The following is a 19,053-nucleotide window of genomic DNA, read 5'->3' on the forward strand; positions in this document are numbered from 1 at the left end:
GCGCAGTGACGGCACGTTGAACCCCCGAGTGCCAAGAAGGCGAAGGAGGGAAAGTGGACGAGATCCGGGCGACACCACAAACCAAGACATACGCCATCATGTGCACAGTTAAAACATTATAAGGTGCCTGACGAATATGCAAAATTAAAAAAACAGAATTAAATTGAATGCTTGATATCAATTAATAAGGACTAAAAAAGATAACCTGGGGAAAGCTTCATTCAAAGTCCCACCCACTTGCTTCTTCCTTCTTAATATGAATTGTTGTCATTGGAAATCATGGGGAATGACTTGTCATGCGACTTTGCAGTCCCAAGTCGTAGTCATACAAGTGTGAAAGGGGCCTAAGAATCAAAAAAGCCTGAGACATGAAATAAGCATCGTAGATCAGTTTGAGAAAAGACTTACCAATTCAATGAGGTCTGCGTTTAAAAATTGCCAGTAAATTGGCAGAGATATAAATATACACGCATATATGTGCATAAGTACAAGTACGAAGATGACGTCTGCACAGAAACAAAAACAAGATATCTCTGGTAGGGTCCCGAGGAGAGCCAGACCTGGAGCACTTTCTGTAGTATCCTAGGCTTTTCAGGGCTTCCCAAGAGAAGATGTAAGGATAGAGAACTTGGAGGTTTGTAAGTGGGATTGAACTCGAAGATGCTGCTAATTTAGTGGTGGCAAATGAACATATCGCAGTCAAGTCAAGGGGTTCTCTTTAGATACAAATAGTGTTTGGGTAAATCACGCACCGAGTCCTCCCTGGCAGGACTTCATTTGAAGATCAGGAACGATCTGAAAATTGCGAATCAAAGCTCACCAAACTTCTACTAACACGAAATTAGCAGAAGGGGCCCAAAGGGTGGCGCTCGAGAAATGAACTTCCTCTTTATACTCTCGTAGTAGGTCACTACGTTCGTGTTTGTCGAACGACAATTTGCATATAGTTAGTATGCTAAACAAAATCCTGCACACACGCTTTTGACAAAAATCAGACGCCTGGTCATACGACAATAGAGGCTTCAAGCTGAAGAATCAGACTTGCAGCCAGTAACGATACCTCCTGCCACAATTTTCTGCTGAATGTTCACCTGAGCTTTCAATTATTGAGTCAGTGATGGGATGGGTGAGAAGTACACAAAAGCCACTTTTGGGCAGACTCTCTCACCTACAACCAAGTATCTCCCCATAAGTGAAGCTCTTTAGATTAGCGTTAGCAAGCTAGGATTTAAATGTGCAGGTGAACTCAACCTAACAGAGATATCACTTCTAGATGGAGTGACCCTTTAATAATACAATCAGATGGTTTTCAGGAATGAGACCTGGCTGCTGTTCACGGAATGCAGATATTCTGTCCGCTTATCATATGACACTGATAAATTCTTGCCTTAGATGCCCTCCAGGAAAGTGATTATTAAAGCTCTGTTTGATATCCGTTAAGATAAATTATGCGCTGAGTATAATCTTACTCATCCAGTCTCTTTTATTAGTCTTGCAATCAATCATAAGTTGCTAAAGAAACCTTTTAGAGGCAATTTATATTGATCAGAAGAGAAGCCGACCACTCCAGAAGGGAGATGGTTCAGTGTCTTCTGGAGAATAAAGTGCCTCCTACATGCAGGGAGAGGAATTACATGCTATTAAAAATTAACACTCCGGGACAATCTGTGCTTTTCCAGCTGTTGGAGAACTACAAGTTACAGCAGCTGCTGAAAAGTCAAAGCTACAGTAGAAAATGCAGTCACAGAGAATTCAGGAAATTAACAATTCAAAATTTCAACACATTATTTATGAGGTCTAAAGCTGGATACTGGTTTAAAATTAAGGCAAAGCTACTAAAATCAGAGCCCGTTTAATTGTAGTGCGTTAATGTGCAATGTGTTAAGACCGGCCACTGATATGAATGGGCTGCCAATACACTCTGAAGATCAAATGTGACCATTTCTTTCTAGCACAGCACACAGCAAGGCTCTACTCACTATGGGGGTTATTTACTAAAGGCAACTCCACTCTGGACTACAAGTGGACGTAGAAGTGCAGTCGCTGTAAATCTGAGGGGGACATTCAAGGAAAATAAAAAACAACATTTTTGCTTGCATGTGGTTGGATGATAAAATCAGAAGAACTTCCCCTCATTTCAGATCTACCCCTCAGATCTACAGCGATCTACAGTTACTGTACTTACTAGTGTACTTGCAGTGCACTTGTAGCGTAAAGTGGATTTGCCTTTAGTAAACCAACCCCAATGTGTTGCTCCATGTTATAATGTAGGTGCATCACCTTTGTGCATTAGGGACCCATTCAATGAATGTCAACAAGCAGCAAAGCATGTACTGTGCATTACCATGCGTTATCACACTGCAGAAGTGTAATTGTGCCATTAACCCCTTCGCTGCCTGGACTGTTTTTGCATTTTTTTTTTTTTTTTAGACATGTTTTAAAAAAAATAATTTTAGTTCTGAAGATGACTTATAACTAGGGCTGCAACTAACGATTATTTTCATAATCGATTAGTTGGTCGATTATTGTTTCGATTAATCGATTAATCGGTTAATAACCTTAAAAAAAAGTGTGGTGTGTAATTTAGTTAGTATGTAAAGTTTTTTAAAAAAAACAATGTATTCTTAAATATCTCTATGCAGTGGTAAATATAAATAACCAACTATATGGTTAGGGAGCAAAATATTAAATCCACTCTGAGAATAACAGACAGAAGAGATATACTATATATACACTATTAGAAGAGAAATACAGTTTTTTGGCCAATTTGTTGTTGGGCAGATTAAAAAATACAAATTGCTGCAAAAACGAATTACATGCTTTTCTGCAGCTTCTCCATTGAAGTATATTGAACCAAAAAAGCACCGTTTTGCGTTAAAAAAAAAAAAAAAAAAAAAAAAGTCCCTGACCCTTTCCAAATACGCAGCGGCTGAAAAAAAGTATAGTTGTGAACGTGTCCCATAGAAAACCATGTTAAATGAACTGTAGTGTGTTTCTGCAAAAAGCACCTAAAAACACAAAGATGTAAACCAGGTCTAAAATGTTTAGTAACATAATGGGGTTAAAAAAAACTAAAATGAGCCCTTTATAGTACAAAAAAAGCAAATGATCACTACTGTAAGGGGTTGATTTTTTTACTGTAGAACTGTGAAAGTAATATTTACAGTAGCGATTATTTGCTCTTTTTGTACTATAAAGGGCTAATTTTATTATTTTTAACCCCATTATGTTACTGGCCGATTAATCGATTATGAAAATAGTAATCGATTAATTTCATAATCGATTAGTTGTCGATTAATCGATTAGTTGTTTCAGCCCTACTTATAACCAAACATTATACATTTTCTAAAAGCAGACACCCTGGTGAATAAAATGGTGATAGTTTCCATTTTTTTAAGTCACAATATTAGTGCAAATGTTTATCAAGCACAAACATTTCAGTAAAAAAGTTAAAACGCAATACATTACCCAATTTTTTTTTTTTTTTTTGTAAAATATAAAAGAAGAGGTTGTGCCAAGGAAATAGATTTCCAAAATGTCAAGCTTTAAATTGCGTGTGCCAGTGAAAAGATGACAAAATATCGGTACTCTAAATTTTTCATAGGAGACAATTTAAAAAGCCCCTACAGGTCATCAGTTTATTGTTATCTGTGAATCGTGGCCCTAGAGTTATTACTCTCATTCTGATGTACATGGCAATATGTAATGTGTGGCACAATAGGTGTTTTGGTATGTGGCGTCCCTGGCACACGTGTTTAAGTTTGTATGTGTGTGAGGGTGGGGCTAAAAAAAAAATTTTTGGGGGGGGGTAGGTGCTTGGATGTAACTTTGTTTTTTTTAAAAAACTTTTTTTTACCACTAAACTTTCTTTTTGTATCTTGTAGGAGACAGGTTCTCCTCAATCAAGCATCAGTGGTCAATTACTAAAGCTAATGGAGTGCCTGTGTTAACAGCCATGGCTCTCTCCATGGATACAATGGAGGAATGAGCGTAGTCACCCAAAGACATCAAATGTATTAATTGCAGGATTTTCCAGGAAATGGGGGGGGGGGGGGGTGATGGACGAGCATAACCCCCCCCCCCTCCTCAAAACAATAACAGGGAGGACTGCTGGTGACTATGGCAGAACATGCCCACGCAGTTTGCATTGGCATGTTTACTTATAATCTCCATCAGGTGGACATGTGACAGGTGACAATGAAGGAAAATAATTGAGAGACAAGAGCAGAGTGTTGTCACTCCATAACAGGAAGTTCCTAAATAAGGACTTTCGTGGCAGGATCACCATTATTTTAATGAAAACTGCTGACTCAAAAACGCTGAAAAAAACGCTGAAAAAAACATTAATATATTAAAGCTTATATGGTATTTTTAGTGATTGTGTTTACATATACTTTAACCTACTTTAAAGAGCCCCTATCAACTGACCATCCATTTCAACAATAATCTTCCCATAAGATTATATGTGCATTTACCATATTTTATTTCTATAATTATACCTGGAAAAGCCTCCCTTGTGTAAACATCCAAATTGCCTTAGACTGTTGCTGGACATCTCCATCTTGCATGCGAGCTGACTCTGAGCTTTCTATAATATTCCCCTTTGTTCCAGTAGAGAGGGGCAGAGAGAAGAGAGTAGGAACACCAGTGGTTGGGCGCCCTAGGCAGTAGTGCACCCTAGGCGGCTGCCTAGTTTATCTAGTGGTAGCTCTGGCCCTGACTGTGATGTGCCTGGACAGCTTTTCAGCTTTAAAGCGGTAGTAAACCTCACCTATTTTTTTTCTTTTAAACTCTGCAAGGTAAAGGCATAATGTGCATCACATACTAGCACATTATGAAATACTTACCTTAAAGCGAAGCCTTCCATCGCTGTGCTGTCACCGCTGACAGGCGCTTTCAGCTTTACCCAGTCTTTGTTTTATTCTAGGGGAGAGGACAGCGGAGATATACTTGATATACGTGATCCACCAATCCTCCGAAGACTTAGCTGGCACCATTGCGTTCCAGCGGTTTAAAAAATAGACTGTTCCTGATGTCAGCACGCTCCATAGACAGGAACAGTCCACCGGTAGACCATGAGGGAGTGCGGTTTTCCCGGAGGATAGGCGGATCAGGTGAGTATAAAATTTGTGCTCACCCCTAGAAAAAACGAGCAGTTGACCCATGCAGTGCTGGCACAGCTCCACTGCATGGGAATTAAACATTTGTCTGGATATGGGCTTTAATTGAGTTTGTATCCTTTGTACAGTAAAACCTTGGATTGTGTGGATAATTCGTTCCAGAAGCATGCTTGTAATCCAAAGCACTTGTATATCAAAGCAAATTTCCCCATAAGAAATAATGGAACTCAAATGATTCCTTCCACAACCATTTATTCATAAGTCCTTCAGTTTATAGTCCATATAAAAAGATTATAGCAATGTGATCAGGTTGTCTAACCATAAAATGTCCATCTACATATGGAAGCCTCCAGAAGGTAGAAGAAAAATCCAGCAGGAGCTCCAGAGTATAAAAGAGAAGAGAGGCGCCTCTAAGTGTAGCAATATGTTGCTAAATGTTGTACCTTCATTAAATGTAACCATATTGCTAAATTTAGAGGCGCCGCTCTTCTCTTTTATACTTAGTTGTGACATCACACTACTTGTATATCAAGACATCACTCGTATATCAAGTCAAAATGCATTTAAAAATTTAGCTTGTTTTGCAAAACGCTCTCAAATCAAGTTACTCTCAAACCAAGGTTTTACTGTATCCTTATTCAAAGGACTTGGGTAGGGCTGAATACCAAGAGTTGGGTATCAAAACTATCAACTCCACCCCACTGGAACCACCCCAACAATATTCCATAAATGAACACAAACAGATTATTTCTTCGTAATATTTCTTGGTCATGGCTTTAATACAAGAAATAAGGTTCACATGTCCCAATATTAAGATATTAACATCACAAAACGAACACAAAAACATCAAAGAAAAAACATTCCCTGGAATTCTTAAAGACAGGCACAATCAGATTTTACAAGTGTCTCTCGTGCGTTCTAAAAGTGATGCGTCATACACTAAATCCATGTACCTGTAGCCAAAATTGATTGTGGTACATGCTGTGCTACTTCTAGAACGCACGCAAGACACTTTTGAAAAATCTTTCTGCTCCTGATTCTCTCTCTGTTTGTCAAAAGAAGGTCTTGATTAGCTTCACTTTCGTTAGAGACGAACTGTCAATATTTTATTTTGATTTTGTCGCATTTAATGCAACACAAGGTAAAAGTGGCGCATTTTAGAGCTACCTGAATTCAGTGCACGAGTCGCTGTCAGAACCAAAAGTGTCTGAAAAGCTTCATGAATTTAGCGCAATGTATGAACAAGAGAGTTTAAAACCAGAAAAGTAGCACAGCTGCTTTATTAAATTCCCCCCATTATATCTAATGAAGCAGGTCTTTGACAGTGTCCCCAAAATGATGATCCGTTGGTCACCCGTACCCCCCTACCAGCCGCCAGCCTTTGTACACCAGCTCAGTGGGCACACACCACACTGACAAAACCTTGCCATACTATGACAGTCCTCCTTCAACTCCAATGAAACTCAAGCATAGTTTATGTGGTGGTTGTATACAATAACTCGTCACCCAAAATCCAATTCCTACTGACCAGTATGACAGCAAACCCAACAAATTCTAACCCATGAAATAAGGTGGGGGGTGGGGGCAAAGTTCCTTTAATGCTCGTTTTGATCCCTTGTTGTCTTAATATACTCCTCCCCTTCAGCAACAACACTTCCACCCATTACCAGAACCTACAGTCCTCCCCTCTCTCCCTTTTTAGTGGCTCACCCTATCATGTGCCTGATCTACCTTGCTATTGCATTGGAATTCTTAAAGCTAAACTCTGTGCTTTGACACCCCCCACTTGACCATAGATGCCCCACCCCATGTGTGTAATGTTTTTTTCTCAATAATTACCTATTCCATATGTATTCAAGTTAGTCATGTGATGAGCTGGGTCATCTTTTTCTTTAGATCTTCTACAGTCGTGGTGGTGATGTCAGAGCCACTCTTTAGATCTTTACACTGTGAGTGCAGGATGCCATGGTGGCACCACCTCCAGGGTAGGAACCATGATGCCCTGTACTCACAGGATTTCCTCAGTCTTCTGGGTAGAGTGACACTGGGCTTTATTCAACACAAAAGACTGAGGACATCTTGTGGCAAAATGGAATCACTGCAGGACATAGCAGCAGGTGGGAAGGTGAATACTGTAGCCTGAGCTGCTTTTTTCTTTTTTAACTCATGGGGCAGCTTTAAAAAAATATTTAGCCCAAAGATGGCTTTTATATTTTAAAAAATAATTTAGCCAGAGTGCAGTTAGAATTATTTAATACATGTGGATCTGTATTGAACAGAGCTTATAAATCAGTGACCAGATCGTTGTCTATTAGTACTTCTGTCTTGTGGCACTCAGATACTCGGTTCAAATCCCTGCCAGGACACTATCTGCCTGAAGTTTGCATGTTCTTCCTGACTCAGGTACTCGGTTCAAATCCCTGCCAGGACACTATCTGCATGAAGTTTGCATGTTCTTCCTGACTCAGGTACTCGGTTCAAATCCCTGCGAGGACACTATCTGCATAAAGTTTGCATGTTCTTCCTGACTCAGGTACTCGGTTCAAATCCCTGCCAGGACACTATCTGCATGAAGTTTGCATGTTCTTCCTGACTCAGGTACTCGGTTCAAATCCCCGCCAGGACACCATCTGCATGAAGTTTGCATGTTCTTCCTGACTCAGGTACTCGGTTCAAATCCCTGTCAGGACACTATCTGCATGAAGTTTGCATGTTCTTCCTGACTCAGGTACTCGGTTCAAATCCCTGCTAGGACACTATCTGCATGAAGTTTGCATGTTCTTCCTGACTCAGGTACTCGGTTCAAATCCCCGCCAGGACATCATCTGCATGAAGTTTGCATGTTCTTCCTGACTGAGGTACTCGGTTCAAATCCCTGCCAGGACACTATCTGCATGAAGTTTGCATGTTCTTCCTGACTCAGGTGCTCGGTTCAAATCCCTGCCAGGACACTATCTGCATGAAGTTTGCATGTTCTTCCTGACTCAGGTGCTCGGTTCAAGTCCCTGCCAGGACACTATCTGCATGAAGTTTGCATGTTCTTCCTGACTCAGGTACTCGGTTCAAATCCCTGCCAGGACACTATCTGCATGAAGTTTGCATGTTTCCTCTGGGTACTCCAGTTTCCTCCAACATGCCACAGACATGCTGGTAGGTTATTTAGCTGATGTCTAACCTGACCCTAGTATGTGTATGAATACATGTGATTTAAGGTCTTTAGATTGTAAGCTTCTTGAGGCAGGGACTCTGATGTCAATGTGTAAAGTGCTGTATAAATTGTTGGCACTATATAAATACCTGTAATAAAAATATGAACAGAACTCCTTCTGCCAGGGAAGATTATGGAAACAAATATGGAAGTATTTGACCCATTTTAGGGAAACACAGGAATGGAAACACAAAGAAGAGGTTTTCTGTAACCTGAGTAGAAAACTGATCACACGCTATCTCTTCTTACAATTGTTTTTTTTTATCGTGGAGTCTTTTCATGCACAATTTTCATGCAAGGCCCTAAAACTAATGATACATATCAGTGGAAACTACACATAAACGAATGTAAGATTGTCCCACACACATTAAGGTTCTGAATGCACAACCCTGATGCATTTTGTTGTACAAGAACACCACACACAATACAATCTGCTTAGAACAAACAAATATCTTCCCAGATTTTCCTGTCTAAAGCCTCGTACACATGCTTTGATTTTTGGATGACCAAACGTCCGATTTTTGCGGTATTTTGTCGATAGTGAAAAGGTTACTAACAATACGAGAATTTTTGTTTGACAGAATACGTCAGAAGTGACGTCACGTGTTGAATAGTTTTGTATGTATTCTTTCGTTTCTGAGCATGCGTAGTCTTGCTCTTACACTTTTTTTTTCATACCAAAACCGTACTAATGAAACGAAAATCAGACGTTGAGTTCACATCTGACAAAAATTTTATAGTCTGCACATCCAGCTTTTGTCTGACAAAAAAAGTGAAATTGGCTATCGAAAGCATGGTACTAACAGTAAAATTTGCAGACGATTGGTCATTGTAACACAATTGATGTCCGAAAATCAAAGCGTGTGTACGGGCATTTAAGCTGGCCATACATTATACAATTTTCTTGATCAATTTCCTTTAAATTTACCTTCAACTATGCAGCCTGCCTGCCTGATTGCTTACAAGTTGAAAGTGTTTAGGGTTGACCTCCTATTATATGGTTTTGGTAAATCTAAAGGAAAATTGTACAAGAAAATTGTATAATGTGTATGACCAGCCTTGGTCCCGAAACCTCATTCCGTTTTTAGGATTGGATGTGATGTGTCTCTACACAAATGGAGATTTCTGTATCATTTTGCCTGAATTTAGATTGTATGATCTGCTTGTGATTTGTGTGGCCAGAGTATTATCTAATCCACATGATTCCAGAATCAGTTGTACAGTGTCCACCAAGGCTGAATAGACAAAATGCAGAGAATTATCTACAAACTGCAGAACATTGTATTTCTATCATGGTTTGGCTTCAGAACAGGCAATTATTGCAGATCCAGAACCCGCAGAACCAAATCATCTGTGCTGGAGGCCAGCACAGCATTATTCATCTATTGGCAATGCACAAGCTATTATCTTATGAGTAGGTACAGGCTTTGTAGAACATTACCATACAGATGCAGAACATTACCCAACATTTGGAGGCTCATAGACCTGTCACATATTTCTCCACTATTGCAAATCCATACTGAGATCTAATATTCACCCAGGTGCTGCAGAGCATTAACCATGAATTCTGGATCCAGTCCTGGACTCAGGGACTCCAGAGTCTTTCACAGCTGGTCTATATTTAACATTAGCATCTTCTCACTAATGTGAATGCAGCTAGATGAAAGTGCTGAAAGTCTAAAAAGCATTATTCAGTGAATGAATCCCTGGCATGCAGAGTGTTACATACCTAGATTGGAACCAGAACATTACCTAGCCAGACCGGGACAGAACCTGCAGAGCATTATCTAGAGGACTGGAACATTAGCCTGCAGAACATCATCTTCCTAGTCTGGAACCCGAACATTTAAAGCATCCTCTGCTTAGTCTGGGACTATAACCTGCAGAGCATCATCTATCTAGACTGGAACCAGAACCTGCAGAGCTCCATCTATCTAGACTGTAACCAGATCCTGCAGAGCATCATCTACTTAGTCTGGAGCAGAACATGCTAAGCTTCATCTGGAAGCAGATCCTTCAAAGCATTATCTAGATAGACAAGAACCATAACCTGCAGAGCATAATTGACCTAGTCTGGAACAGAACCTGCAGAGCATTATCTACATAGTCTAGAACCAGGACATTTAAAGCATGATCCGTATAGAATGGAGCTAGAACCTGCAAAGCATCATCTAGACTGGAACCAGACCTGTATGCACCATCTATCTAGATTGAAACCAAAATCTGTGGAGCATGATCTACTTAGTCTGTACCAGAACCTGCAGAGCTTTACCTAGACTGGAAGCAGAAACTGTAGAGCAGGCTATCTCAACCTTTTAACCCTAGAGGAACCCCAGAAATAATTTTCAGGTCTCAAGGAACCCTTACTAAAACCAGTTCATTAGGGGTCAATAGGAACAATGTTCCTTATACTGGTGGTCAATAGGAAGAACGTTCCCCTAAAGTTGTGGTCAGAATGCCACCCTTAAAGACAGCTAAAAAGATATTTTGTGTCATGCTGCTGGCTTTGCTAAGTGATATTGAACCTTGAACTCTGTAGGCACCATCAAAAGGTGGTTCATCAGCCACAGTTCAAGGAACCCCTAGAAACCTGTGGAGGAACCCCAGGGTTCCAATGAACCCTGGTTGAGAATGGCTGCTGTAGAGTATTATCTGCCTTGAATAGAACCAGAACCTGTGGAACATCTATCCTACACAAAAACAAGAACCTGCAGATAATCTTCCACCTAGACTGCAACCATAACCTTCGGAACGTCATCTACCTAATTTAGGACCAGACCCTACAGAGTATTATCTATCTATTCTGGACCAGAACCTGCATAGTACCATTTACTGTACCTAAACTGGAACAGAACCTACAGAGCTTCATCTAATCAGACTGGAGGAGAACATGCAGAACATTATCTACCTAGACTGGAACAGAACCTGTAGTGTAGAGCATTCATCTACCTATACTGAAACAGAACCTGCAGAGCATTATCTACATAGACTGGAACAGAATCTGCTAAGCATCATCTACCTAGACTGAAACAGAACCTGCAGAGCATTATCTACATAGACTGGAACAGAATCTGCTGAGCATCATCTACCTAGACTGAAACAGAACCTGCAGAGCATTATCTACATAGACTGGAACAGAATCTGCAGAGCATCATCTACCTGGACTGAAACAGAACCTGCAGAGCATTATCTACATAGTCTAGAACCAGGACATTTAAAGCATGATCCGTATAGAATGGAGCTAGAACCTGCAAAGCATCATCTATCTAGACTGGAACCAGACCTGTAAGCACCATCTATCTAGATTGAAACCAAAACCTGTGGAGCATGATCTACTTAGTCTGTACCAGAACCTGCAGAGCTTTACCTAGACTGGAAGCAGAAACTGTAGAGCAGGCTTTCTCAACCTTTTAACCCTAGAGGAACCCCAGAAATAATTTTCAGGTCTCGAGGAACCCTTACTAAAACCAATTCATTAGGGGTCAATAGGGAAAATGTTCCTTATACTGGTGGTCAATAGGAAGAACGTTCCCCTAAAGTGGTGCTCAGAATGCCACCCTTAAAGACAGCTAAAAAGATATTTTGTGTCATGCTGCTGGCTTTGCTAAGTGATATTGAACCTTGAACTCTGTAGGCACCATCAAAAGGTGGTTCATCAGCCACCGCTCAAGGAACCCCTAGAAACCCCAGGGTTCCACGGAACCCTGGTTGAGAATGGCTGCTGTAGAATATTATCTGCCTTGAATAGAACCAGAACCTGTGGAGCATCTACCCTACACAAAAACAAGACCCTGCAGATAATCTGCCACCTAGACTGCAACCATAACCTTCGGAACTTCATCTACCTAATTTAGGACCAGACCCTACAGAGTATTATCTATCTATTCTGGACCAGAACCTGCATAGTACCATTTACTGTACCTAAACTGGAACAGAACCTACAGAGCTTCATCTAATCAGACTGGAGGAGAACATGCAGAACATTATCTACCTAGACTGGAACAGAACCTGTAGTGTAGAGCATTCATCTACCTATACTAAAACAGAACCTGCAGAGCATTATCTACATAGACTACAACAGAATCTGCTGAGCATCATCTACCTAGACTGAAACAGAACCTGCAGAGCATTATCTACATAGACTGGAACAGAATCTGCCGAGCATCATCTACCTAGACTGAAACAGAACCTGCAGAACATTATCTACATAGACTGGAACAGAATCTGCAAAGTCTCATATAACTAGACTGAAACAGAACCTGCAAATCATTATCAACTTAGACTGGAACAGAACCTGAAAAGAATCAACTACATAGACTGGAACAGAACCTGCAGAGCATTATCTACTTGGTCTGGAACAAAACTGGCAGAGCATCATCTACCTAGCTTGGAACCAGTACCTGCAGAGCAGCATCCACCTGCACTGAAGCAGAATCTGCAAACATCATCTAACTAGACTGGAAGAGCCTAAAGAATATCACCTAACTAGACTGGAAGAGAACCTGCAGAGCATTTTCTATTTAGACTGGAACAGAACATGCAAAGCGTCATCTATCTGGACTGAACCTGCACCTGCATAGCAGCATCTGTTTAGAACTTGCAGATGATGTTCCCCTTTAATAAGGACAGAGCAGTTATCTAGCTTCTAACAACGATCAGAACCTGCTACTTACTCACAGAGGGTCCAGAACTTTCAGATCCAAAACCTGAAAACAGTTTTTTACCTAGGATGTGCATACAGACCTTGCAGAGAATGTTCTGTTCATTGTGGATATGCAACTGCACATCATCTCCTGCATGTGTTAGCAGCTAACAACATCCACCTACTTCGAATGTAAAACTTGGAGAACACAATTCTCCTGTGGGTGGTCCAGAACATTAGAACACCCTTCCTCTATCCAGGCTGGACTGAGAACATGAAGAACATTCTTACAGATCCGAAGGCTGCAGAACCTGAAGCACTTCATTTACATCCAGACCCAGCAGAGCCTCAATCTCCAATGTTGGGTCCACAACCTGTAGAGCATGATCTGAGCACGTTGAGGCTGACCTACATCGCTTGTATCTACCTGCTGTGGACTGTGCAGGACATAAAGTATGTGGATCCAGAACCTCTCCCTGCTGGTCCATGGACCCAGCCACAGCTCATCATCACTTGTGAGTGGATCAGAGGAGCCCAGAGCCAACCCTCCAGGTAGGAAAGAGTTTGGAGTGACAGTCTGACCTACCTGAGCCCGGGTCCTGGCAGCTGAAGATGCCAGCCTGGTGGGTGGTAGAGGGTGAGGCAAAGGTCAGGGTGGGCACAGGCAGGTGGGCAGGGAAGGGCACAGGTGTCAGAGCAGAGGATGAGGGCACAGGTACATCTTAGGAAGGAAGAGGAGAATCCAGGAGGTGCTGAAAAGTGTGATACTGAATGGAAGGGAGAGGGAGAGGTGAGAGCAAGCAGGAGGGAGGAGAGTGAGAGAATGCGTATACTCGGCTGCCCCCCCACCCGACACAGCGCCTGCTCTACCCTCCTCTCCCCACAGAGCGGCAGCACTGAGCCGCCAGCGCTGCTCACAGATGCCAGCAGAGCGCTGCCACATGTCTATGCTGGGGAGTGAATGGGCAGCGTATGTTCTGCAATGGGGGGATCATGGTTATGTGATGGGCTCTGGGAGCTAAGGGGTTAATCGGCTGGGCAGCGGAATGAAGGGATCCCACCCTGGGCTGTTCTGGCACTGGGGAGAAAATATGTTCTGCTGGATTCTGCCAGGAGAGGAGTTTGTAAGATCTAGTACTGGGCTGGAAAGAGTTAAGGTGTGCTGGGCACAAGGGAGGAAAGGGTTAGGTGGTGCAGGGAAAAGTGCTGCATTATGGCAGGTAATGGGTTAAGCATTGCTCTCCTGGATTCTTGTAGAAGAGGGTTAGGTCTTAATGTCTGCAGTCCTGGGCTGTGCTGGATCCTGGCAGATGAGGGGTTAAAGTAGTGCTGGATTCTGGCAGATGAGGGGTTAAAGTAGTGCTGGATTCTGGCAGATGAGGGGTTAAAGTAGTGCTGGATTCTGGCAGATGATGAGTTTAGCAGTGCTGTGTAAGATTTGGCAGGGTAGGGGTAACTATGCTGTACAAGATCCTGGCAGGTGAGGGGTTAAATCCTGCTATACTGGATCCTGGCAGGTGAGCAGTTAAATAATGCTGTACTGAGTCGTGGCAGGTAAGGGGTTAAATCATGCTGCATTAGATCCTGGCAGGTAAGGGGTTAAATCACGCTGTACTGAATCCTGGCAGGTGATGGGTTAAATCCTATTGTGATGGATCCTGGTAGGTGAGGGGTTGAATTATGCTGTCCTGGATCCTGGCAGGAAAGGGATTAAATCATGCTGTACTAGATCCTGGCAGATGAGGGGTTAAATTATGCTGTCCTGAATCCTGGCAGGTGAGGGGTTAAATCATGCTGTACTAGATCCTGGCAGACGAGGGGTTAAATTATGCTGTCCTGAATCCTGGCAGGTGAGGGGTTAAATCATGCTGTACTGAATCCTGGTAGGTGAGGGGTTAAATCCTGCTGTGATGGATTCTGGCAGGTGAGGGGTTAAATCATGCTGTACTGAATCCTGGCAAGTGAGGGGTTAAATCCTGCTGTGATGGATCCTGGCAGGTGAGTGGTTAAATCATGCTGCGCTAAATCCTGGCAGGTAAGGGGTTAAATCATGCTGTACTGAATCCTGGCAGGTGAGGGGTTAAATCCTGCTGTGATGGATTCTGGCAGGTGAGGGGTTAAATCATGCTGTGATCGATCCTGGCAGGTGAGGGGTTAAATCATGCTGCGCTAAATCCTGGAAGGTAAGGGGTTAAATCATGCTGTACTGAATCCTGGCAGGTGAGGGGTTAAATCATGCTGTGAGGGATTCTGGCAGGTGAGGGGTTAAATTATGCTGCGCTGAATCCTGGCAAGTGAGGGGTTAAATCCTGCTGTGATGGATCCTGGCAGGTGAGGGGTTAAATCATGCTGTGCTAAATCCTGGCAGGTAAGGGGTTAAATCATGCTGTACTGAATCCTGGCAGGTGAGGGGTTAAATCCTGCTGTGATGGATTCTGGCAGGTGAGGGGTTAAATCATGCTGTACTGAATTCTGGAAATTAAGGGGTTAAATCATGCTGTGAGGGATCCTGGCAGGTGAGGGGTTAAATTATGCTGCGCTGGATCCTGGCAGGTGAGGGGTTAAATCATGCTGTACTAGATCCTGGCAGATGAGGGGTTAAATTATGCTGTCCTGAATCCTGGCAGGTGAGGGGTTAAATCATGCTGTACTAGATCCTGGCAGACGAGGGGTTAAATTATGCTGTCCTGAATCCTGGCAGGTGAGGGGTTAAATCATGCTGTACTGAATCCTGGTAGGTGAGGGGTTAAATCCTGCTGTGATGGATTCTGGCAGGTGAGGGGTTAAATCATGCTGTACTGAATCCTGGCAAGTGAGGGGTTAAATCCTGCTGTGATGGATCCTGGCAGGTGAGTGGTTAAATCATGCTGCGCTAAATCCTGGCAGGTAAGGGGTTAAATCATGCTGTACTGAATCCTGGCAGGTGAGGGGTTAAATCCTGCTGTGATGGATTCTGGCAGGTGAGGGGTTAAATCATGCTGTGATCGATCCTGGCAGGTGAGGGGTTAAATCATGCTGCGCTAAATCCTGGAAGGTAAGGGGTTAAATCATGCTGTACTGAATCCTGGCAGGTGAGGGGTTAAATCATGCTGTGAGGGATTCTGGCAGGTGAGGGGTTAAATTATGCTGCGCTGAATCCTGGCAAGTGAGGGGTTAAATCCTGCTGTGATGGATCCTGGCAGGTGAGGGGTTAAATCATGCTGTGCTAAATCCTGGCAGGTAAGGGGTTAAATCATGCTGTACTGAATCCTGGCAGGTGAGGGGTTAAATCCTGCTGTGATGGATTCTGGCAGGTGAGGGGTTAAATCATGCTGTACTGAATTCTGGAAATTAAGGGGTTAAATCATGCTGTGAGGGATCCTGGCAGGTGAGGGGTTAAATTATGCTGCGCTGGATCCTGGCAGGTAAGGGGTTAAATCATGCAGTACTAAATCCTGGCAGGTAAGGGGTTAAGTCATGCTGTACCAAATTCTGGCAGGTGAGGGGTTAAATCCTGTTGTGATGGATCCTGGTAGGTGAGGGGTTAAATTATGCTGTCCTGGATCCTGGCAGGAAAGGGATTAAATCATGCTGTACTAGATCCTGGCAGATGAGGGGTTAAATTATGCTGTCCTGAATCCTGGCAGGTGAGGGGTTAAATCATGCTGTACTGAATCCTGGTAGGTGAGGGGTTAAATCCTGCTGTGATGGATTCTGGCAGGTGAGGGGTTAAATCATGCTGTACTGAATCCTTGGCAGGTGAGGGGTTAAATCCTGCTGTGATGGATTCTGGCAGGTGAGGGGTTAAATCATGCTGTACTGAATTCTGGAAATTAAGGGATTAAATCATGCTGTGAGAGATCCTGGCAGGTAAGGGGTTAAATCTTGCAGTACTGAATCCTGGCAGGTAAGGGGTTAAGTCATGCTGTACTGAATCCTGGCAGGTGAGGGGTTAAATTATGCTGTCCTGAATCCTGGCAGGTGAGGGGTTAAATCCTGCTGTACTGAATCCTGGTAGGTGAGGGGTTAAATCCTGCTGTGGTGGATTCTGGCAGGTGAGGGGTTAAATCATGCTGTACTGAATCCTGGAAATTAAGGGGTTAAATCCTGCTGTGATGGATTCTGGCAGGTGAGGGGTTAAATCATGCTGTACTGAATCCTGGAAATTAAGGGGTTAAATCATGCTGTGAGGGATCCTGGCAGGTAAGGGGTTAAATTATGCTGCGCTGGATCCTGGCAGGTGAGGGGTTAAATCATGCTGTACTGAATCCTGGCAGGTGAGGGGTTACATGGTACTGTGTTGGGATTTGGCAGAACACAGGAGAAGAGAGCTGGCGGTGATCTTGATTCTGGTTATATTTCTGATTATAGGGTTAAATTGTGATATTCTGGATTGTGACAGGAGAGGGATTAAGAGATGAAGTGCTGGGCTCCAGCAGGGATGGTTGCTGTGCTGGATTATGACAGGTGAGGGTTAAAGTAGTATTAAACCCTCAGTGTTTTCACTATAACACACCAAGTACAATAAAATAAATATTCCGGTAAACTGATACAATTCTTACCCCAGCAGTTGCAGTTTACAGCTTTCAATGCTGCTGGCTTCTGCTCCCTCAGTGCTGCTTCCCATAAATTCTGGTCTTTACAAGAAAGAGTTAACAGTGGACAGGCAGTATCTAGGCTCACACTGCCGCTATCTGATTTTCAGTGTGATTATTATGTAGTGTAACTTGGATGTGGTTACATATTCTATAGAGCCCAAATCACGTTGGAATCACCCCAAAGTAGTACGGGAACCTTTTCCAAAATTGCGCACACAGGTCACATGTGAAATCGCACGTGTGAACAGAGCTCTGTTAGCTTGGAGAAGGGAGGAGCAGCAATGTACAAACAAATGGCCACAACCCCTACCTCTAACTGGCAGGTAATGGGTTAAACATCGCCACCCCTCCTTAAAGGCACAGGGGCGCACTGGACACCAAGCAAACTAAACCCCTGTTTTTGACACAAACTGTCAGGATAGTTTGGTTGGTTGCAGACTGATTGGTGAGTTGAGCTGGGAATTATCTTTGGTTTTGTTTGACATGCATCGCCCTTCCATAAGCTCCTTGCTGGGAAGGTCAGTTATAGGTGGGGGGCAGGGGCCATTTATTTGTACTGTTGGAATATTGATGACGGGACGCATTGGACCCCTTCACTGCCATTGTGCTATATGCTGGGGTGTCCAGCGTGCCCCTGGGTGGGCTCCCTCTAGGCTCACCTGCCCTCTGCCTATCCATTATAATGAATGTGCTTCCATGGTGGAGGCTCTCAAAATTTAGGGCTGGTTCACAACACAAAAACGCACCCCAGATCCATTCCGGATGCGTTTTTGCATGCATGTTTTTAACGCATTATTGATGCTTTTTTCTTTGTTTATCCTGTTTTTCTTTTTTACTGTACCGGAGTCCAGTGTGTTTTTGATGCATTCCAGTGCATTATTGATGTGTTTTTCCACGTTTCTGTAGAGTCTAGTGCAATAAAAATGCAGCGCTTTCTACTTTTTCTTCTGGAACTGACCACACTGGTGCAAACTATGCCATTGGAAACTATATAACCTACTTTCCATGCATTTTTGATGCAGAAAAAAAATGCACTGAACTACATGTGGTGTGAACTGGCCCTAGAGTTAGGACTGCAGATTATACTGGGGTACCGGGGAGTGCCTCTGCAGCTTACGCATGTATTTGCAAATGTGTGCAAACTAAACCCCTGTTATGATTATTTGGTTGGTTGCAGGCTGGTCGGGGAGTTGAGCTGGGAATTTTCCTTGGTTTTGTTTGACAGGAGCAGCAATGTGCCTTGCCATGGTAGGCTATGGGGCTGTGTGTTTCTATTGATGCACACAATGTGGGAAGACACAACTCTAGGCTCTGGGTGACTCCATAGGATGCTGTAAAAAGAAAGGGGCCACCCTATGACGGCAAACCTGTCACAGTGATCACACCAGGTGCGGTAGAACTGCATTGAATAGCTATTCTGCAAATCAGTTGCTGTAAGTGATGAAAACAATTAACATTCATTATCACATTGTAGTGTAGCAGATGAGAGTGTGTTAAAGGGTAACT

General features: G+C 42.9%; 1 protein-coding gene across 7 annotated transcripts in view; it reads right to left on the reverse strand.

Moving 5' to 3' along the window:
• The window catches only part of LOC141108427 (caM kinase-like vesicle-associated protein), a 140,704-nt gene extending 126,907 nt beyond the window's left edge, over window positions 1-13,797 (reverse strand). For 2 of the 7 annotated variants that reach the window (XM_073600019.1, XM_073600020.1), the window contains exon 1: window positions 13,557-13,797. Coding sequence is in view for 3 of the 7 variants with exons in the window: in XM_073600016.1 (XP_073456117.1) it covers window positions 13,398-13,480 (83 nt within the window). In the remaining 4 variants the exon portion in view is untranslated. Of the gene's footprint in view, window positions 1-13,001; window positions 13,021-13,071; window positions 13,310-13,397; window positions 13,513-13,556 lie in introns of those variants that run through there. The other 5 variants (XM_073600018.1, XM_073600016.1, XM_073600017.1 and 2 more) reach the window with 5 other exon arrangements.
• Window positions 13,798-19,053: the final 5,256 nt, after the last annotated feature.

This window comes from Aquarana catesbeiana, linkage group LG09, assembly GCF_042186555.1.
Source record: "Aquarana catesbeiana isolate 2022-GZ linkage group LG09, ASM4218655v1, whole genome shotgun sequence".
NCBI lineage: Eukaryota > Metazoa > Chordata > Amphibia > Anura > Ranidae > Aquarana > Aquarana catesbeiana.